A 23,949-nucleotide genomic window follows, 5' to 3' on the forward strand; every position below is an offset into this window, starting at 1 on the left:
AAAGACAGCATAAACTATCAATACTATTCTACGCCTTGCTTTCTTCACTTTTCAGTTGATCTTGGAGAACTTTTCATATCAATACATAAAGAACTTACTCATTCTTCTTTTTGTACCTGAATAGCATCCTACTGTATGGATGTACCAGATTTATTTAACCAATCCCGTGTAGATGGCTTTTGGTATTGCATGTAGTGCCGCAGTAAATAACTTTGAAATTTGTCATTTTTCATGTGGACAAAGATCTTAAGAACTAGAATTACTTCTTCAAAGAGTGTATGCATTTGCAATATTGATAAGCCTTTCACAATTGTCCTCTATGGGGGATGTCCCAATTTATACTCTGCTTGGCAAAGCATCAGAGGACTGGTGACTTACAAAATGAATTTTCACTTAGAAAATGAAGTATCAAACTTCTGGATATTGGTCAAACTGATAGGAGTAAAGCGGGTAGTTCATTATAGTTTTCATTAACTTTTCTCATGAATGAGATGGAATGTTTTCAGCAACTGTTCTTATCCTTTGCCAGTTTTTTGCAGGGGGGTGAAGTGGGGGGGAGTGAGAATGGGTGGCTGTTAGTATTTTTCTTATTAATTTCTAAGTGTTCTTATATGTCTTGAAGATCAGCCCTTGATCAAAACGGAATTTGCAAATATGTTTCCAGTTTATAGTTTGTCTTTTGATTTTGTTCAGTCAAACACTAAATTTATTCTTTCTTTATTCTATATTTTGCCATTCAAAACTTCAATTTTCTGCATGGTTGAAATTATCCATCTTTCATGGTTCTACATTTAGAATCATGGTTAGGCTTTTTCACCTTGGAATTATAAATGAATTAAGTTTATTCCTGGTTATTTTACCTTTTATATTTTTACCTTAAATGGGAACTTTTCTTCCATTATGTCTTCTAACTGGTTGTTGTTTGTAACTGGTTCTTGTTGTATGAATTGATTTCTGTATTTTAATTTTGCAGCACGCTACCTTATTAAATTCACTTACTGTTTGCAGTTTCAGTTTATTCTCTTGAATTTTTGTGATATACAATTATATCATCTGTATGTAGAGATGGTTTTTTCTTTCCAATTTTACACTTCTAACTACTTTTACTGATCTAATTATGTTTGCCAGTATTTTCTGTAAAATGTTAAATAATAGTAGTGTTAACAGTCACTTTGGTTTTTTCTCTTTTTGAAAAGCAGTTTCTTTGGGATATAGTTAACATATATTTGACATATATGTGCCCATGTATATACATAGTGTGTGTGTGTGCTTGTTGTTTGTTCCTTTGGTCTTTATTTCTTGCCTTCTTTTGAGTAAATCACATAATTTGTATTATGTTCTATCTCCTGTATTAAAGTTTTAATTATTCCTCCTCATGTTATTTTATAGTGGTACCTGTAAGAGAACATAATGCATGTCTTTAAGTTATTACAGTCTGCTGTGAAACGTTATCATAATACCTCATGGACAGTGTAAGCCCTTGCATAGTAGAGTTCCATTCACCTGTCTCCGACCCTCTGTACTCTCGTTGTCTTATATTTTACTTCTACATGTGGCTCTGAGCCTCATGATATATTCTTAGAAAAAGTCCTTTATATTTACTCAGATATTTATTTATATTGGAGCACTTTATTCCTTCATGCAAATTGCTGTTTCCATTTGGGGTCATTTCTCTTCAGTCTAAAGCACCCACTTTAATATGTCTAGTTGAGCAGTTCTGCTGGTTATTAATCCTCTCAGGTTTTATCTGACCATAAAAAGTCTTTATTTCACTATCATTTTTGAATGTTACTTTTACAGGATCTTGGCTTTTAGTTTGATAGTCCCCCCTTTCTGTACTTTAAAAGTATATTTTCATTGTCTTCTGGCCTCCATTGTTTTGGTGAGAAGTCAGCCATCATTTGTGTCATTTTTACCCTCTGTATGTAATGAACCATCTTTTATCCCCTGGCTGCTTTTAAGAGTTACTATTTATCTGTGTTTCAGCAGACAATTTAATTTCATTGTACCTAGGTCTGGTTTCTTTGTAGCAGATGCGAACCTGCTTGTAATCCACTGAGCTTCCCAGACCTGTGAGGTGATCTTTTTCAGCAGTTTTATAAAGGTTTTTTCCCTTATTGATTCAAATATTTCTTCTGCCCCATTTCCCTCTTTTCCATCTTTGACTCTAATTACAAATATGTTGGGTCATTTAATATTATTTCACAGTTCTTAGATGCTTTTCTTTTCTTTTTTCACTTTTTTGTATCTTTATTTTAGTTTGCCTATCTGTTTTTAAGCTTACAGATCCTTTCCTTTGGTGGTTCCAGTCTGCTCTTAAATTCATTTAAAATATCATATTTTAATTACATTTTGATGCAATATTTTTTGTGCTGTCATTTCTATTTGGTTCATTTTTATAGTCTCTCTTTCTCTACTGAAATTCCCTATCTCTTTGTGTGTATTGTACATTTTTTCCACCATATCCTTTAGCTTTTTTATGATAGTTATGTTAAGGTCCCTGAGCGATAATTCCAACATATCGATCATCTTTGAGTATGCTTCATTGGCCATGGGTCACATTTTCTTGATTCTTCGTGTGTCTTATAATTTTTTATTGTATGCTGGATATTTTATATAAAAGAGCAGCAGGAAGTGAACTAAGTAACATTTTATCCAAAAAACAAACCAAAGAAAACTACCCCCTTTTCTTTCAGGCTTCTATGGTGGAGTGGCTAAATAAGTCATTCTGACCTCTGTGTGGGCTGTGTGTGGACTTGTTTGGCAGCTTCAGTTTAATTCACATATTTTGAGGCTGGAATTAGAATTTTCCTTTCAGCAGAGCTTGAACTCTGAGCACTGGTAAGTTTCCACAGATCTCTTTCTGCTTTTCAGCTGAGCGACCATCTTTTTCATTTGTGGAAGATCCTTCTCTCTGTTTTAAGCTCCAGTGCTACCCTTTTGAGTCTCTAGGGAGTTCTCTTTGCTCTCCAGCCTTGTTCCTGGCTTTCTGATTCTTGGCAGATTTTTTTCTGCCCTGCTACGTAAAGCGAACCCTAGAAGGGTGGTTGCCTTACACTGTTTGAAGATGCAAAATACCTCAGGATTTTCTCTCAGCTCTCCTGTTCCCCTTTTCCTACTCTAACCTTTGTTGGCTGAAATGTTGGAATGCCTCAGATAGGTTTCTATCAGCTCTCCTGCCCCATCCCTAGCCTACAGTAGCCAAGATCTCAGAGTTCTTAGCATAGACTTCTCTTAGCTCCACCACCTTGCACCCCATCTTCAGAGGACCAGCTAGCTGCCTTAGAATTCAAGGAGATCTTGCGTAACCCAGGGCAGCATCTCTCTCAGCAATCCTACCATTCCCTGAGCACTCGGTGATGACCCATAGGAAAGCATTGGTTGGTAGACTCTCTGGCTCAGGCTTCTTGAAATCCTAACCTGTTGTGCCAGCCCTGATGCCGCCCTTAAAAGTTTGCTCAAAATTTGACTGGTTTCTTCTTACCTAGATCTGTGGAGGCTTCCTCTACTCTACCAGGAATGAGGATAGCCATGGAGCTCTTCTTATAAGAGCTATAAAAGGCTCTCTGGAATGTACTTCACTAGGTTTTTTTTTGTGTCATCAGCTCTCTGATGGGTTTTAAAAACTATGATTTTGTAGCTTCTCTAACTTGTTTTGTTTGTTAAGGTGAAAGCAATGGGCTCTTGTGACTTTCTACGTCCTTTGGGAAGCTGAAGTCCTGTGTTATTCTTTATGTAGCCCTGCCTTCTCTACTTCCCTTAATAAACTGTGTCTGGGAGGGCTCCTGCCAGCAGTCTCCTTGCACCTGTTCCCACGTTCATTGTTTCAAACAAAGCATATAGATTTTGTACTTCAGAATGAGTCCCTCACCTTCAGGAAGTGTATTTTGGCTGGTGCTTTCTGAGCTCAGCTATTATTGAGTACTCTTATCATCCTTCATGCATTTTGTCACCTTCTCCAAATGGCTCTGAATGATCTCATCTGCTTTTGGACACCTCTCCACATATTTTTGGATCTATGAATAATATCTGTTTTCTAGTTTTGCCCAGAATAGAGAGTTCAGAATATGTTTGTTCTTATTCCCTACTCATCCACCATCCCGGGGGTGGGAGGGGGAAGGAGAGGAAAAAGTGATGACTTGGAGGGAATCAGTTAACTTAGGCAGCTGTGTTCATATTGTGAGCCCCATTTAATCATTACAACAAAGTATGTGTTTTTATTTCCTATATGCAGATATGCAGACTAAGATTCAGAAAAGCGAGACAGCTTCTCTGCAGTCACATAGATAATAACTAGCAAGACTAGGATTTGAATCCTAGTTTAACTCATACTGTTAAAGTGCTGATAATGAAGCACATTATCTTTGAAGCTTGTAAGCTGTATTACTGTCTGAATTCTTCTTCGGAGTTTGGGATAACATATACAAGTATTTTATCTTCTGGAGACAGAGCAAAAGGGTGAATGAGAACCTAAATCCTCAGAAAATATTGAGGCTCAAAGCAGAGAAAATCAAGTTCAGATATAAATAAAAAGAGTTAAAAGAAAAACGACCAAAGGTGGGAAGCAGAATTGAGTTCCAAGAGCCAGGAGGAACTAGAATGGAATGGCAGTCTGGTCATTATAATCGGGAGTTTGGGTGATAACTGGGAACAGAAGTGAGGTGCCCGTGTTGGCTATAGGTGTGTGAGGCTATCTTAAAGAGCTGAGGGGGCAAACCCAGAGTTTTATATGCTAGAAGAATAGACTTGCTGGCATTCTTGATAATAATAATTATTATAATTGGAGCAGTTATTTTTCTTTAATTCCTAATGTATGCTAAGCACTATACTAGCTGTTTTATAAGCTTTACCTCAGCTAGACCTGAGGTACATAGGGGTTCAATAACTTGCTCACTAATCACAACTAGAAAAGGACAAAGCTGGGATTTGAACTTGGGCTCATCAGTACCCAACCAAATCGGAGGCCTTTCTAATTTATCATATAGTTTCTTCAAAGGACGAGAAAATAATTGTAATAGAAACTAGCCCCAAAACTCAAATAAAAATTAATACATATAAATAACATTAAATGTATTCAGAGCAGAAATAAGAAAGAACAGAAAAAGGAGTGACCTCCTCAACTTTACGTATTATGAGTAGATTGGGTACACTTTGCTTCATGTTAGACTCTGGAAGAATCTACTAATGTCCATCTCTGAGTCCAATTGAGGCTACCATGCCTAAAGATAATTCAGAGAAAATTCTGGGGTGGGCCCCTTAGATGATTGAAGGGTTGGAAAATTAGACAGATGAAGAAAGGCCCTGGAATCATTTTCGCTAGATGGACAGTTGCGGAGTTGTGAAGTGTCTTCAAGTCTGTGAAGAGTTATTATGCCAAGTATGGTCAGCAGCTGTTGTTGGTCTCTACTTTATGTGTAACTATAGTACCATAGATTTAACTTTAATCTAGGGAAATAATTCCTAACAGTAACCAGTGACTGTCTGTAAATCTCATTTGTGGGAGTCAAGGGCCCTCCTTCCTGAGGTCTTCATAAGATACATTCAGTGTGCGATGATGTAAGGGGCAAGGGAGGCACAGTAGAGGACTCTCAAGGTCCCGTCCAGCCCTCAGGTTCTATTATTATTGCGTATTTATAGAACACCAAAATTGGCTGTGTTCTTTTCAGAGAACAGAACTGTTCAGTCCCTGTCCAGGCCTATCACAGTCAAAATTAGACAGATCAGCAATACCTTGGTTGCCAAATCAAGTCAAAGTTTAGTGGGCACATGTCGAACTGTCGGAGAGCGTGTATTCTCTTCAGGAACGTTAGAGAATGACCTAAGAGAATGGTAAAAGGTCTTTCGTTAGTGGAAAACACGCTAATGAGATTTGTGTTAGGTTCCTCTAGGCACTTTTGCTTTAAAGAAAATCATGTATTATTATCTTTTAAGCAACCTAATTTAGAATCTCAGGCATTAGTTAGTTGTAGAAAATTAGCCTACCAGGAACCTCTACTTCCTTCTCCCACCAACCTTTTGACACTTCTTAATCATTTTAAACTTTTTGTTTAGAAATAATTTCAAACTTTCAGAAGAGTTTAAAGAATAGTACAAAGAACATACATATGCTCTTTACCTAGATAAATTTATTAGCATTTTGTTCCATTTCCTTTATCATTTGTGCATATTCTCTATCAATCTGTTTCTACATATATGTCTATTTTTTTCTGAACCATTTGAAATTAAGTTGCATACACCATGTATCTGTTCATGTTTTTACAGTAATTTAATTTTATAACTTTCTTCAAAGTGAAAATAATTTTTCTCAGATAGCTCTGTCATTTACCAAAATGTAGAGGCAACTTGGAACATTATATATCACCTTGCTTTTGTCCTCCTATCTATATTAATTACCATTCATGAGCTCCTTTTCCCGCCTTGTATCTAGAGTATACTATTTTTTCAGATTGTTCTTTAATAAAATCTCAATAAAATCTCAAGTCTTGACATAAGCACCTGTTGCCACAGCATGCAATGTTATAGTTTTGCCATGTGACATATTACAGAATTTTGTAAAGTGCTAGATTCTTTTACATAATTTTAATTGAAGAAAACTCATTTTCAAAATGTAAATATTTCCATTTGAGTAACTGAACTAATTAGATTTCTGTTTAGTAAAATTACATGGATTCAACTGAAGTTGTTGACCTTCAAGTTTATTTTCTATTTCAGTTTAATGTGGATTCACAAGTTGAACTTGTGTGTTTGCTTATTTCCCTCACAGCGGCTTATGATTCCACAAGTCTAAGACTGGATTTCACTGGAGGGGTAGCCGCATTAGATCCAGAATGAAGACGCAGCTTATAGAAAAGAGAACGGGATTCAACTAAAAAACATATATATGAGGGGAGAGAATTCAACCATTTTAGATACTTATGAGCTAACTGATATTATTTTCAAGTTGTGAAAATTTTATCACTGTACTTTTGTTGATGTAATTTATCAGCATCTTTAATATCTGAGATTAACACTAACTTTGAATAGATCAACTCATTTTTCCAAATAGTCTGAGATATGGAGGAGATTAAGTATAACTGTGGTGAGGTCAGTTCTGTAAAGTTTTCGGTGGTTCTTTGTGAATGTTGAAGACACAGAGCCAGAATTAATTTAGGCTTAGGGAGAATGATGGTCCTACTACTCATATCGACAGTTTTGTGGGCAGAAGCACTACCTGTATTCCTGGAAGGACTACAGATCAGAGAACAAACTCAAAATGCAGCACAGTGTCATCTTCTTCAGGTACCTAGTGAATTTTGACTGAGAATTTTATTGGTGAGCCTCATTTTCCTCTGATAACGTGTAATTCCTGTCTGTTAGTATTTTTTCTTGTATGTTTATTAGCATTAAGTATACTATGTGCTAGCTTTATTTTAGACCACTGCCAGAAAATCCACAGAATTAGTTCCAAGGATATATTTTTTCTGTGGCACCCACATGCAGGATGTGCGATCTACAGTAATTCTCATTCATTTGAAATGCAGCAATTTGTTACTGTCAGTAGAGGATAGGTTTGTTGTTTTAAATTGCTGGATTTTGTTTTTGTTGGTATGTTCCCCAATACAAATTGAATGGCTGACAAAGATCTATTTGTATGACAGTTCAATCTAGATAAGTGCCCTCTGTTGCCTAACAGTACAATTTGGGGTCTCAGAGATAAAAGAGAACTGAATGCCAGCCTTGTAGCAGAGCTTCTTCATGCAGATAACAGAAGTAATCCATATTCCTTAGGTCCAGAAATGAGACAGACAAAGAAGAAATATGCATGCACATCATCTTGTTTGAAATGGCGGTCTTTTAGCTTCTACATAATAAAAAATGGGAATAATTCCTAACTTAGGACAACAATAAAATAGCTGATATAAGATATACCTATATTTGAAATTAAAGAGAAATGTGGTATTGACTTAGAAAGTTGGAGAGAGGTCTGTCGCTTAGCATTTTCCCATAGTATATTAGCTTTTGTTGAATTAATTTGCTTTCTATTTCAACATGCCTATTCTGAAATGTTATATGTTTAGACAGTGGTTCTTTTATAGCTTTGATATTCTGCTGGAGATAGAGTTGAAGGGGTCTCCTTTACTCCCCAATGTGAGGAGCTGAGAATTTGTACCTATTGCCTTACCTCTGCCTAAAAAAGTACCAGTCTTTCCAAACAAGTATTTCTCAAATATAATTCATATATAAAAAGAAGGATGAAATATGCAGTAACAACAATTATGAGGAAAGAATTGGGACTAGTGCATGAGGTAACACACATCCTGGAAATATGGCTCCGGGCTCCAGTTGTAGATATTCTGAAAAATAAGAGTTTAACCCATAGGGCTTGGGGATTGATTGGATTAGGGGAATAAGGGAGACAGTGGGGTAATTTTTAGGTTTTTATCTGGGGAGACTATGTGCACAGTAACACTATACGTCAAATTAGGAAAAACAGGAAGAAGAGCAGTATATAGGAGAAAGAATTATGCCTCACTTTGTCTGTTAAGTCTGAGATGTTTTTAGGTTATCTAAGACACCCAGTGGGAATTAGATTTGTGAGCAGAATAAGCAGAAAACATGTTTTTCCCAGCCTCTTGGTAGTAATTAGAACAATGGGTATAGATGAGATCATTTGGATGAGTGAGAAGAGGGCTAAGGGTGGAGACGTAGTGCATACTGAGAGAGAAGTTACGATGAAGGAGACTGAGAAGGAGACACGAGAAGGACAGGAAGAATTCCAAGGGAGGGTGGTGCCGTAATTGCTAAGGAGGAAGTGGGCAACAATGTCAGATGCTGTTGAGAGGTCAAATGAAAAAAGGACTGAAAAATGGCCATTGGAGCCAAAGTTGGTACAATCTGAGCAACAAAATAAATAAAGTGGTATTGGATTATAAATCAGAGTATAAAATGAATATCCGTGAGTTCATACTGACATCAATAAATGATTGAATAATGATTGAGTAGACAGATCTCCTATGCAGAAGAATGCCAAATAATTTATGTAGATACTTCCTCTTCAAGGAAGTGGAGCATAACTCCTCACTCTGTAAACATGGGCTGTACGTAGTGAGTACAGTATGGGAAGGGGAAAAAGAGTAGCTTTACATTGGAGAAAGCTGACAAACACTACTTCAGCCAGATGATCGAGGTCAACATCAACAGTGATAAGTCATGTCGATGGTATGTACCTTCGATTTGATGTGATGAATACGGCACTTTATCTCTCTGGTCATCCTCGCAAAAACATAACCTCAGTCTGGTCATGGGAAGAACAACAAACAAATCCCAATTGAGGGACATTCTACAAAACACCTAACCAGTACTCTTCAAAACCGTCAAGGCCATCAAAAACAAGAGAAGTCTGAGAAATTGTCACATCCAAGAGGAGACCAAGGACACATGACTGCTAACCGTAACGTGGAATCATAGATGGTATCCTGGAACAGAAAAGGAATATTAGGTACTAAGGAAATCTGAAAAAAGTATGGACTTTAGTTAATAATAATGCGATTTATTAATTGTGACAACTGTACCACATTAACGTAAGATGTTAATAATAGGGAAACTGGATGCGGGTTATATGGGAACTCTGTACTATCTTTGTGGCTTTCCTGTAAATCTATAACTATTCTAAAATAAATGGTTTGTTTAAAAAATGGCAATGGCTTTGTCAACTAGGAAGTCACTGGTGATCCTGGGGAGTCCTGTGGCATGGTAGGAAAGCATCCAGTTTGCTGTAAGTTGAGAAGCGGCTGGGACATGAATAAGTGGAGTTAGTGTTTGTAGAGTACTCTTTCAAGAAGCTTGGCTAAGAAGGGAAGGATAAAGAGAGGTTGAGCACTGGCTGAGGAGAGTAGTATAGGGTGAAAGAACATTTTAAATATATAAAGCTGGAGTACACTTAAATATGTTTATATCCTTAAAAGAAAGAACCAGTAGAGTGACACATTGAAGATAGAAGGGACAGAACATTCAATTGATGAAGCAGAGTCCATGTGTAGGCAGGATATTATTCTATTCAACTGAAAATGGGAAATCTTTTAGGAAGAATATGTTGTTTATGAATCAGGTATGTATATTTATATTTACTTTATTATATATTATAGTTTTGGGTCACTCTGATATAGAACTAATCTTCAAAATGTTTCCATAAAGAATTTGGGCTCAGGGCTGGCCCGGTGGCATAGTGGTCAAGTTTGCATGCTCCGCTTCAGCAGCCCAGGCTTTGCAGGTTTGGATCCTGGGCTCAGACCTCTACACTGCTCACCAAGCATGCCGTGCTCTGGTGGTGTCCCACATACAAAATAGAAGAAGATTGTACAGATCTTAGCTCAGGGCCAATCTTCCTCACAAAAAAAAAAAAAATGAGGCTCAAAGAATTTTGCTTTATTGCCTAAACATTACAGTTTTATTGGCTATATTCATAAAGCCTTAAAAGGCATATTGTACATCTCTGAATTATGAGCACTATAACCTCACTATAACACAGCGTATTCTATAATAAAGAATCTGGACAGCATGGGTCCAAAAGTAAGTACCAGAAAAAAAATATTTAAAAATTGTCTGCCTATAAGATAGCTGGTTTCCATCTAGAATTTTAGAGTAACTGTATAGGGAGTCGCCAGATCCAATGGATAAGCAAGCAGTTCTTAACACATCTTAATAACTGGTGTGGCTCCTCTCCTGCCATGTGGCTAAATTATTGTTGCTTTATGGTGCAGCCTTTGAAAATTAATCTTGAAACATATCTAAGTTACATCCATAGGTGGGGTTATGACTCACCTCTGAGATCAGATGTTTTATTCTGTCAAATAAAACATTCTATCTTAAGCCTTTGTCACCCTTGAACTTTCAAATTTATTGTTGTCAATATTCCAGATGTTGGCAACAATATATAAGTAAAGGTTTGTTTTTTGTTTGTTTATTTTGAAGGAGGGTGACAGGAAACAAAATCTACAGATGAATCAACTTTCTAGCTGATGACAAATTCATAGAATTAGGCAAATTATGCAGCCAACCCTGCCAGGGGAATGAGTGATGGGACAACCCCAGTCTGTCTTGGTGTCAAGATTCTGTCCTTGTTCTACCTGCTCCTTCTCAGGTGTGTGGCCTTGGAGAGATCACCCATCTAGCTTAGAACTCATCTCTAAATATGTAAGCTGGTCTAGATCATGCCTCATGTAACTGTCAACTGTAAGATTCAGTCATTTATGTGATACCTCAGTATCAGTTACACAGACTCCTCAGGATCATTTGTTCTTGGATGTCGAAATTAATTGAAATTACGGCTATAGACAGATTTTCAATGAATGATTCTTTTTCCTTCCTAATGCTAAGTATATTATGTAGGGAAACCTGGATACAAATTAATTATATAAATTTATATACTTTACTTCAGTAGTTCTTTTAAAACTACAAATGAAGCATCTGTTACATAGCATTCATTTGTCAGAGTATCATTTTCCAGTGGGAGTATATAGGGTATTTATATATCACTATCAAACCAAATAATGAACATTTTATCATTTTGATTATTTCAAGCATAGTCTATAGGGCTATTTTATTTTATATTCACAAAGTCTTTAAAGAATTAAATTTCCTATACTGCATACTTAGACTATTCCAGATGTTGACAACAACATCTGGGCATTCTATCATGAGCTGATTTTCTGAATGAAGTAACTTAATTATTGATTGACAAGCTAACATGATATAAGACACAGCCACACTGTGTTCAATAGCAGTGTCAAAGTTGTAAACTACAAGCATGTGCAAGTAAGTGGGGCCACGATACTAATTCAAGTTGCATTTTGAAACGCTAGTGCTAAACTTAAATTTCAGGCTTAAGTTTAGAAATGCTGGAGGAGGAAATGAAGAAGTGCAGTTACATGATTTCTGGGCTCTCTGTTTTGCAAATCATTAAATGATGTAGCAGCAATGTGGTCAGAGTTCCGACTATAAATAAAAGTCTATTCTAGCATTGTGAAGCACCAATAGAGTTATTATTCCATATGGATTGCATATGGATTTGTGTGAGTCAATATGTGTAGATATACATATATAACCTCATCATATGCATATATCATTCATATGTGATATTATAGCTAAATTTTAAAAAATAAGAGAAAATGTGGTATAATTTATCTTACTATTTACAGCCAAAACATAAATATCCATTTCAAACGTGTAAAATATTTTTGAAAGTACAAGCAAAAATAATAAATGAGTGATTATAACAGAAAGATGTTAGTATTTAAATTTATTTCAAAAAAAATTTAAATATCTTTTCCTGGTATTACATACTCAAGAACAATGGGTTATTTCACTGTTCTTACAGTAACCTGCTTTTCCAACTGGTGGTAGCCTAGCAGCAGAGCGTGTTAGTATTTTCTTTCTGGTGGCTTGCATATGGTCCATTGGCCATGAGTTTATGATAGAGAGAACGTGTGCTTCCCCTTTATTAATGCTACAGTATTGGTGACATGTGGCATGTGCACTTTCCAGCGAATGAGCTTGACCTTTAACTCTAAACAGTCCCTTGAGCAAGGGCAAGCCATGTTTAGAGGAATGATTACTTAGACGAAACAGATTGGAACTTAATTTTTCTAATGACATTAAAGAAATGCAGTAAAGTTTTTCCCATTGAAAGTTGTCCAAAAATTGTAGCACCATAAAATAGGGAATTGGGCAAAACAATGTAGTGGAATTACTGGGTTAAATAACATGAACTTTTTAAAGCTACTTTTGGTATCATTTTCTGGGAAGGATGCACTAATTTATACTCTTAGCCATGTATGTGTACTGGTTTTATTGCAAACTTTCCAATATTATCAACTGATATTTAGTTGCACATCCTTTGCAAGGTGTCCATATCCAAGGTATTTTGATAGATTTCCATTTGTTTATAATATTTAAATCCTTACAATAGCCCTGGGAAATAAATATTACCACCATTCTTTGAGAGATTGAGGAAACTAATATTCAGGAAACTTAATTTGACCAAGATCATATACTGAAATGTTATCTCTGTTCTTTTTTTCTCAGTGCCCTGTGCTTTTTTGTCCTAACAACTTTCCAGGGGTCAATTTACCTAACGGTTTACTTTTCCTTTACTTAAATCATGTAGTATGATATGTTTTAATCTTGTCACCTTCTACTAGAAATTAATACAGCACAGAGAACAGTGTGATAAACAAAATTTCATAAATTCCTTTTTATTGTTTTCACCAAAGTTTAAGTTTTCTGAATTGATGAGCCTTTTTAAGTCCTGGGTCAGAGGTGTAGTGATGAAAAGCTGAAATTGGCCATGGACAAAGAGAAGTGAGGTTAAAAATGGAATGCTTTGTGTCAAAGATAGATGCATTTTAGAAAATGCCATCTGGGCATTACAGAAGTATGATATTATTTAATTAGAACCAGATAAAATTAAGTAAGAAATGAATGCCAGCAATTATATGACTAGCTAATAAATATAATTTCATGGTATTCTGTAGATATCCCAAAGTGTTAATTATAACAGGAGCAGTTAAATTCTTTAGAGCAGTTAAATTCTTTGGCTATGAAAGCATGAGAGTTTTTAATAGATGTATCACCTGGTAACCTTGGGCATTATTAAATATATGGAGACTGAAAGACATGGTAGAAGCAATGGAAAAGTCTGGCCAGACTGGGTAATTTGTTTTAGACCTATGGAGAAATCTATTAACCATTTCTTCTATAGACCAATTTGATTAGGAAGTAGGACAAGCTGTTCTTTCATTACTTACTGCACTTTGTATCAATTATTTGGCTGTCTGCAGCACATAGATTAGAATAAAGGGCTTTCTTAGTGTTTGTGAATGTTGTGGATTGCTGATTAGTAATTAAAGTACGAATGAAGAAAATTAGGCCAAAATTGAATGGGAATGAGAAAGTCTTAATTCTGTGATACAGATGTTAGAAACAGATTGTCTTGAGCAGCCCATTCAACATAGTGACATTCTGCATACCCATCGAGTGTTTGCCTCCCATGTAAAACTCAAGTCGAATGCCTTAGAGATGGTTTCCTCTCCCATGCCTTGTGATGTAGCTGTATGGGTATTAATTTAGTGAAATATCCTGTCTGCCAGGTGTGGGAACTAGCTGATTTTATTGTAATACCAGATCATTACTTAATTCATATGCAACAGTGTGCAGCACATGGAAAGCATTATAAATCTATTTACAATGTGGCTGGTCTGATGATAACATTGTATTAAATTCCCAGGTGAGGCAATTTAAGCAATTGCTTTGCCATGTGCACGCCATGGAAATTAAATTCTCATATACGCTTAGTAATAAACCAACTTCATTGTTATGCTTACGCTCGCGGTGGGTTGTAGAATCCTCATTCTGGTTACGTATACCCTGTTTCACATGTAGAGTCATACAGGAGGTGGAACCACAGATCACAGCTCTTAATGAGTTTAAGCTAAGTTAATTCATTTTGTTTCTAGTTTAGCAGTGTCTGTCCAGGAACATACTCATTTCAGTTGGGAAATGTTAAGTCTTGGGTCAAGTAGATAAATTGTTGCAAGCCAAATTTCCAGAGAGAACTGAGCAAGTGTATTTGTTTGAACTTGCTTTAAGAAAATTAGCCAATCAGTATGCAAAAGTTCTGTTCATATACTGAGTGAAAACTGCTTGGAATTGAAATTCTCGCTTTCATAACTAAAGACTCACGTTCGTCATCAGTTTATAATAGCCATTGCAACTTTGTGCATCTAACTTCTTAGGGATAACAATCAGTTGTTAATTTGTCATATTTTTTCTATAGTTCACATTTGGTCTGTATATTTTTCTGTCCAGCTGTGTCTCGTCCACCTAAGTGTATAAATTAGAATAAGTTTTACACAAACACACAACTAAAAGTGAGGAATGCTCTTGTATTTAACATTGTATGTGTGTGTGTGTGTGTGTGTCCGCATGTGGCAGTATTGTCACTTGAAGCTTTTCCACCCTTATGGTACAGACCCGAAATTGCAATAGATTACAAACTGCGGAGAGCTTCTGTCTTCTCCAGAAGCCACACATAAAGCACCAGTAGACAGTGGTAACTGACAACTAAGACTAAAAATGTTGACAATTTCTTGATTTGCCTGGTTAGCTTATGTATAGAAGTCATTAACTATTTATAAAATGCATTATGAATTGGGTTCCTTCAAACTGTAGCTGAGTGTGTGACATTTCCAGCTCAAATTCTCATGCTTGCATTTGGCTAAAGTACAGATTTTATACAGTTGATAATAAAGTAAAAATAGTTTATCAAGATACAGTAGATGCTTCAGTTTCATTAACTTTGAATCTTCCAAATTAAAGTATGACATAGTACTTAATAAAATAAAGTGAAGTTTTTAAAAATTCCATAAAAGGTAAAATAATTTACTGATGTTTTGGAGGAAAATTATCCATAGAATAAGCAGTTTGTCATTCAAAGGAATTTGCCTTTTTTGGTATTCAATTCATTTAGTGATGATCCTACAGGTTAAATTATGGTTGATTACAATCAGCTTACTTAAAATTTCAAACCATAAAAAATTAGAAGAAAATACCAATGTCAGGCGTTTAAATATAATTCTTAATAAAGCAAAGTTTTGATTTTTAAAAATTTTTGTAAAATGATACTTGAGTGTAAAGAGTTCAATTGTCAGCATTGGTTTATCATTTTCATGAGGAATAATTTCTGATATTTAAAATGAGTTGTCTTTTCGTTCTTCAAGAGAATTCAGTCCCATCAGAGAACATTTTGTAAACTCAGTGTATCATTTGCTCAATTACACCCAGAAAGCCATCCAAATGACCAGTTTTTACCATCCCAATGTAAAGAATGACATTTATGGGGACCACCCTTCAACTGTGGATAAATCTTTAGTTCCCCTATTACTGAGCATGCACACTGTTAATTGCTGGTTTTCAAAAGCAATGGATTCTAACCAAAACAAGATTAGATATTTAGGGATTTACGTTTACAATTTTCTTCTTCTTTTGAGGTATGGTAAATCAAAATAAGAATATAATGTAATTGAACAATCTATGCCAATTTGTTGGCATTTTGGTGAAAAAAGGGAAAAACAAAAACAATCTCCATATGATATTCTTGCATACTGTGGAATGTTTTAGTCCCCCATAGTGATGAAATGAATAATTAAAAAGGCAGCTCTGATACCACAGCCTGTTTAAAGGTTCTCATTTCCTTTAATGCTGTAAAATACTTTTGCTTAGCTAGTTTGAAACTTCTATAGTGGGGATCTCCAAATGGGCAAAAGAAAGGTTTGGCTTGATCTAAATATTGTTGTAAGGCCATGAAGTGTACTGTCCTTGTAATTTAGCATTTTTCAGTGCAATTCTGTATGAAGTCAATAGAAATAGCTAATTAATAGTGGCTTCAGTAAATACAATAAGGAAACCAGGTTTGAAGTAGTTTGCTGTTTGTCGGGGTAAGAAGTCTGGCATATTCACAGTTGAATGAATTGGGTCACTCCTGAATTGTTAAGACATCTGATATGGTTGTCATTACTGACCTCAGGCTAATGACTTAACTTTTCTACTTTGTCTTCTCTGCAGCATTGTTGGTGTTATTTATCTACCCACAGTCTCACTGCATTTGCTAAAGTGTAAGATATACATTTGTGGCAGGGAAGGGGGCCTTGGGGTGGAGACTCAAGGCAGGGAAGGGATGCCACCATCTCCTTTTGCACTTTTTGTTACCTTTTTCCTGAGTGTATCCAGAGGGCGCTAACACAGTGAGGAAATTCTGTGTGGTAAATTGAGCACTGAGCTGTGAGTCAGGACCACAACATACTGGTCTCAGTTTAACCAAAGCTACCTTTAGAACTCCGTGAGACTGAGTTGTTTTTGTTTTTGTTTTTTTTAAATAAAGGGGTGTCTAGATTAATTTATTTTTATTTATACTCCATTCAGCCCTTTTCAACTGGGTTCTGCCAGAGAGTTAAGCCCTAATGCCCTAAGGCTTCTGTTCTATGTAATGAACTAAATTCTCTCTTATGTACCATCCTTGGGAGAATTGAGAAAATAGATGCTGAAATAATTTTCTGTGTTTTGTCATTCAGATAAGGAATACCAATTGAGAAAGGCTGCAGCTTTCAAATGATTTAAAAATCTATTGGTTTTTCTTGTTGAAAGTCCTTTTAAATTCTAATATAATATGATTTTTACATCTAAGATATTATGATCTCTAGGTGGCAAAGCAGTGTTACTCATTTACTAGTTTAAAAATCTAATCAAAAATCTTGTTGAGTTCTACTCATGGATTATGGATAGTCTTTTTAAAGTACAATAATTTTTCAGATTGTAGTTGAATAGGTAAGAAATTTTAAACCTTAAACCGTAGACTCCAAGTGAGAAAAGATTACTGTTTCCCACTGCCATTTTTTAATTGACTGATTTGCTTAGTTAGTTCAGAAGCAGAAAAGACAGCAAAGTAACCTGTAAATCTGCATTTGAGTCTGCAATAGTGATGCTGAAGTAAGATCTGAGGACAGCACTCTGGCTTCACAACTAATTTTCAGAGCCTTTTAGCTTTTAAAAATGTGTGTACATTTAGATAACCTGGATGATTCATGAATTACTTACAGACATATCCCTCTGACTTTACAAGTAAAGGAGATTTCTTGTAAAACAGAAATTTTAGTGTGTGAAACGTTGACTCATAGCCCACTTGTCTTTATTTGCTGGGATTGGGGAATTTAATTTGTTTTCACGCACGCACACACACACGCACTCCCATTACTTTTCCCTAGGCCATTATTTATAGGGGACTTGGAGATATTTAAATTATTGTTTGGAAATGGGATGGGCTTTTAAATTCCATTTCTTTCTGGTTAGTAACATCACAATAATGAAGGAAATACAGATGTACTATTTTCCAGGCATTCTAGTGTATAGGTGCAGATATAAGATTATCCTAGAATTAGAGATTTTAAAAGATTTATATTGTATAGTGCCTTTCCTGCCACAATATTAAAGACCCCCATATACTCTTGTTTTAATTGTAATCTGGTGAGTTTTGCAGATTATACAGCTCTATAGCAGTCTTTCCTTCAGTTTAGTGGTCTTATTTGAATGACTATATATGGAATAATATACCAGTTTGGATCCGTTTGTGAATATTAATAGAGTACTTCCACAATGCAGAGTTTTCTTTCATTATTGGCACTTGAAAAACTTCTAATTTACATTAAACTTTTCAAGTTCAAGAACTTTACACAACTTTGGTTTGCAGATTTTAGCAAATAGGTTTCCATTAGGGGGCTCTCGAGGTTTGAGATGATCAGCCTTGATACCAATAATGCTTCGAAGCCTTTACTTTCCAACGTTCATCTTGCTCTCTCCCTTTTTGTTTTGTTTTATAGAAAAGGTCACGGATCGCCTACAGTGACGAAGTACGGAATGAGCTCCTAGGGGATGATGGGAATTCCTCAGAGAACCAGGTAGAATGCTAATCAGGAAGGCCCGGTGGGTGGCTGGAGGGTGAAGGAGGTCACTGGCACACTGGGCTCTCAAGCTGCTCCTTAACAGTATTAGAGCAACTCATGTGGAAGCGATACTGTTTAATGCAAAGCTGGAGTCTTAATCAACTTCAAAATGTTTCTTGGAGATCTTACATTTAACCCTTTACCTTGTGATCACTGTCTGCTATCTTAAAAAAAATCTTTTCTTCTCTTTTCTTTATTATTTAGTACTTAAGGAGTAACTTGAAACACACTGTTTGCAGACAAAGCCAAGGTCTTCACCTCAAACACATGTAAAAGGAATAAAAAAGTACATAATGCAGCTTTGATAATAATGCAGTATAATTAAATCAACACTTGCAGCAAAACAAATGAAAGTAGAGCTTTCAAAATTCAACAGGGCAGCTCCGTCTCCTATTGTGCAGCTTCTTAAAAATACATTCACCAAAATGCAAATTGTAAGCACCAGTGTGGAACTTGGATACTCATATAGAGGTCCTGCCTCTGTCAAATAATAATAATAATATTAATAATAATAATAGGAGAAGTCTTTTTGCAGTTTAAGATCTGCACAGGCAAAAAACAAGATCGAATTTCTTCTTAAAAGGGTCGTACAACTTGGCTGTCACTTCTCATTGGCTCACACAATAGTGTCATGAGTTTAATTACTTATCCCACTTCTTTCTTTGAATTAATGCTACAGACTTCATTAATTCATAATGAAGATAATGTATCTGACTTTAAAAAATGTTTCAAGAACCTCAGTGTAGAGATGACTCTAAAAATGTCTCAAACAATTAGTGACCGATTCTCTGACACTTTATAAAAACAAATGATAGGTAACTTCAGAAACAAGACCTGAACGTGTTTATTAATTTTACTTCAACAAGTATCGTAAAGATCTCTACTCTGCCTAAATAAAAAGGAATATAAATCATTCAGTGAGTAAACCAAAATTTTAATGATAGTGAAACAATGTATCAATACACATTATGAACATTGCATAATTGTATTTACCATTTCAAGTAGATTATATTATAGGTCAATATATGCTGAAACTGTATTACTGTCTATGATAATGTAAATATTATAAACAGAGATGTTGCTTATGTGATTAAGGCCCCCATCCACTCATCCCAAAAAAGGGAGAAGAATCACTGGGCTGATTATGTTTGTTTTTGGAAAGATCTCACCTCCTCCACTATTTGGATGTTGTCAGCTTGAGTTCAGACATGTTAACACATTAAGATTTGACTTGGGATTCCAGCTTCCCTGACTGAAATGTGAGAACAGCTGAGGGAAACAATATAAGGAGCACATCAAACATAAAAGGATGATGCGATAAAGGGGTTTTACTCATACTAGATTAAATAATGTGGGGATGAGAGAAAAAAATGCTTTTTTGCTATTTTAAGTGAGATTTAGATTGCTCATACCTCTTGAGTGAATGAATCATAATTTTATTTCCTATCTTTGCTGCAAAAAAGCATTACTTTTTTGCAAAAAAAAGTGAATGCATAGCTCCCATGTCAATTCTTTAAAAAGCCATAGATCTTTCCCTCATTTGAAACTACTGCCTAATATAGAGGAACTAGGAAGGAGGTGTTCCTGTCTAGCTCAGACTCCTTTATTGTAATGGATGTTGTAGTCCTGTCACAGGGATCCTTTTTTTCTTTAAGCATGTTCACTTCTCTTAATGGACATTTTCTGTGCCTCAAACATTTGCCTTATGCACATATACGTATGATTTTTTTATGCCTAAAGAAAAATATTCCACAAAAATAGATTGAGTTCATATATTCTGAATTTCTTAAATTATCTTCCTGTCACTTTAAAGTGATTACGCAGAGATTTCCCCTGGACTTGTATAAATCAAACTTACAAATTCTGAAAGTGCTTGGAGAACCTGAAGTTTGGTTGTAAGGAGCTGTCACTTCAATAAATAGAGTTTGATAAATTATAGTCATGAGACTGTGTAACTGTTAGATTATTACTTACACGAACTTTTCAGTCTAAAATTTGAATTAGGTTTGAAAGTTCAAAGGGACCACACTTAACTTTTTGGATATTTTGTTACCAAATGTAGCAAAATTTCCCTATCACAATGAAGTCATTAAATTTTGTTTTGAGGAATCAAAATCCCTCCAATCACAACACATCCCTAACCAGGAATGGTCACTTGAGAATAACTCTTTATTCTGCATCAGTATTCATCCAGATGATGGAATCAAAACAAGATGCCCTTTTTATAAAGACAGAAAAGATTTTAAGTTGGCTCTTCATGTTAATTTTTGTAGCTCAATGACTGAGAAGATAGTTTTTTCTGGGTAGGATTACCTATAATTTATATAAGAAAATATTTTCTGCCCACAAATGTTTATTTTCAAGTTAATTATTGATAAATTGATTTTCAGAACTTCTTGGCTGTGTAATATTTATGATAAATTTTTAATATATACAGAGAAAACTTGGAGATAAACAAAATGACAAAAATAGCAATATTTGTTTCATTGTAATTGGGATATATCTCAATTTCCAAAAATTGTAGATCAGAAGAGGAAAATCATAAAGAATTCATAGCAATGGTTACAGATAGGTAAAATAAACTAAGTACTGACTAGTTATTTTCGATGCAATATATACATCCTCCCTATAGTGGCTTCTTTGAGGAGATTTAGACAAATGTGAATGCCATAGCTATTATTTCTCATTCTGGTTATTTACAGTGCATTTTTTGAGGCATCTAAAACCTACCTGTTTATCCACATAGTTATAATCTGCCAATTAACTATAAAGTATATTAATTTACTCATATATATAAACATTTCTGCCATGATTAGAAATGTCAAGATTTCAGAAATTAAGGATTTTTCAAATGCATCTTTATTGTCCCTCATACAGTACACAATTTCATTTAATTCCAGATTAACTACTTTGTATAAATTCATTTCTAATTCTTATCCATTTCATACACTCAAGTATAGCTCATCTCTGACTTACAAAGAGGGGACAGAATTACCTACCTTGCACATTTGAGTATTGTTGGGTCATTATCTGTTGTCTTAGGTATTATCATTCTATTCTTTTAAAATATCCTATTTTCCATTTCATATGGCAACATTTTAATTTTTGAGAGTTGTTTTTGAAATATAGTGATGCTATATTTAGAGTGTATTTAGAGTGAAAACTTTAACAGTCGTTAACTTGATTTAGTTTCATGAAAACCATTCTCAGAAAAGGAAAAAAACATAGAATTAAATCCCCTTCATATTGGAGTATGATAATGGACTAAATAAAATGTTCCAAGCTCTGCTTTTGAACCCTAATAGTCTCTCAGTTTTCAGATGCAAAATTACATTGATCAGTGAATAAATTTGAGTAAATCCTAAATAGAAGGTTTAAAATATACATCAAGAGTAGGATATTTCTAAACGTGCCGAAATTTTTGTGGTAAGGCAATATTCAGTAGATATGATTGCTTAATTTTTTAATATGAGGTTCTCTTTAAGTTCCGATTTGGGCTTGCTGTGCATAAAGTGTGTCAAACTTCAGCTCCAGACCAGGGGGTGAAGTCGGTCAATTTAATTCCCCAAGATCTAAAGAAGGTCGGTATCATTTCATATAGCCCTGGCAGAGCAGATCATTACCAGGCACAAATCTGTTCGTTACGTGCTGAGGGTTTATAGCAAAATAAATAGACTGTCATCATAAGTTCAGAAAATTGTATGTTCGACCCACGATAATGTGTAAAGGGCGTTTAATAGAGTTCAGCATTTATTCGTTATCTGTATGCGGGCAGAGACGGCAGTCGCGTTATCAGCTTAAAAAAAAATTCGGTAGTTCTGGGGGTCACATGACGCACCTCACACATGGAGGCGCGCGCGCATGAACCCTCACATGCTCTGCAGTGCAGTTTGATTTTAGTCACAGCAGAAGGCTTAGCCACAAGAGATTCCACTGGTTCAAACCAGCGTAAACCAGATTTTTTCAGCCCACAAAGGAACAGATTACCTCTTGTATCAAATTCTGCATTGGGGAAAAAAAATCTTTGTTTCATAAAAGATGTTGATTATCATAACTCAACATGGAGGCATGGCACACTTTCATGTCGCCCATGTTGGAGCTAGAAACTCGATAAAATACGAAATCACTACTTTCAACCTAGTCTAAGCATTGTTAATTTTCAAAAATAAACCATCTTTTGTTTACTTGAATGAAAACTCTCGGCCTAACTAAAAAAAAAAAGATAAAGATTAAAAACCCTCCCATTACCTAGCTTAGCTACAAATCCGGTGTAGAGCTTGAATGCAGCCATGCAGCACAAACAAGATAGAACGTTTTTTGTTTGGAACCTATTGAAAAAACAAATGGGTAGCATTTTTAAACACTCATTGATTATGGCAGGGTGGCATGCCCCAAATGGTCTCTATTGCTGAGGAGTAGTTTTAAACTTTGGCCCCTTAAGTATCATAGTCAACTGAAGAAGGGTGCCCCCAGAAAGAAAAGATAGCTGTGCGATCAATTCCCAGATCGTCTCTTTCTGAGAATTAATGTTTGCCTTTTTCTCCCATGATGTTCGGATAGCAAAGAGACAGATTCCGATATAAGATAGACCAGGTATTTTAGTTTAAAATTTTACTTCTTCTGGGGAAGAATAGTAACTTTTCACATGAAATGATGAGATGCTTTATTCATACCCGTTGGAGGATTGCTGAGAGAGTGTGTATTAATTAAAAATAATGACAACTTCTTGTATATTTTGAAAAGATGATATTCAAAGTTTCATTTTCACTAAATGCAGTAAGACATTATGTAATAGATTCCGTACTCTTTTTGTAAAAGATTCATAACAATTTTGAAATCTCATTCTTTTGTTCTTGAAATAGTTTTCATATAACAAATGAAATGACAGAATAAGCTGGAATGCATACTGCCTTCCTTGAATTGGAGACAAAAAAAGCATTAAGCATTGAGAAATCCGGGCTATAGTAAACATGATACTTTTAGAGAGACTTAAGTGAGCAATTCATGGCACGTTTCTCCCAAAGCAGTACTTTAATTTATTGGCCTGCATATGTCAAGTGTTATAACAGATGTGCTAGATATTTGGATGTTTAAAATGATCAGTTGTAGATCTGAATTGCTGAGGATGCAAATTTCAGACCCAGAATGTGCTTTACAGTCTCTCACACCATAGGTTTCAGTTTCTATCATTGCAGAAACTATGGCAGTCATCTCAGGTATACAGTGATGTTTGTGGTTTAGAATACTGTCAAACACACATGGACACCCACACACGGAGTGAACCAGATATATGATTATATCCATTGTCTAGTTTTTAAAGAGTTAAGCAACTTGTTTTATCTGTTATATTTGAGGCAAATAGAAAAATGTTTTACAGAGGAGAATTAAAATGTTATCATAGGAGAATTTACTAACAAGT

The 23,949-nt window shown here is 35.3% G+C and overlaps 1 protein-coding gene across 4 annotated transcripts in view; it reads left to right on the top strand.

The window, feature by feature from the left end:
- Positions 1 to 23,949, top strand: part of VTI1A (vesicle transport through interaction with t-SNAREs 1A) — a 353,584-nt gene that overhangs the window by 58,983 nt on the left and 270,652 nt on the right. For all 4 annotated transcript variants that reach the window (XM_046652172.1, XM_046652173.1, XM_046652174.1 and 1 more), the window contains exon 4: positions 18,408 to 18,485. In XM_046652172.1, coding sequence (XP_046508128.1) covers positions 18,408 to 18,485 — 78 coding nt within the window. The remainder of the gene's footprint in view (positions 1 to 18,407; positions 18,486 to 23,949) is intronic.

The sequence above is a fragment of the Equus quagga genome, chromosome 2 (assembly GCF_021613505.1).
Source record: "Equus quagga isolate Etosha38 chromosome 2, UCLA_HA_Equagga_1.0, whole genome shotgun sequence".
Taxonomy (NCBI): domain Eukaryota; kingdom Metazoa; phylum Chordata; class Mammalia; order Perissodactyla; family Equidae; genus Equus; species Equus quagga.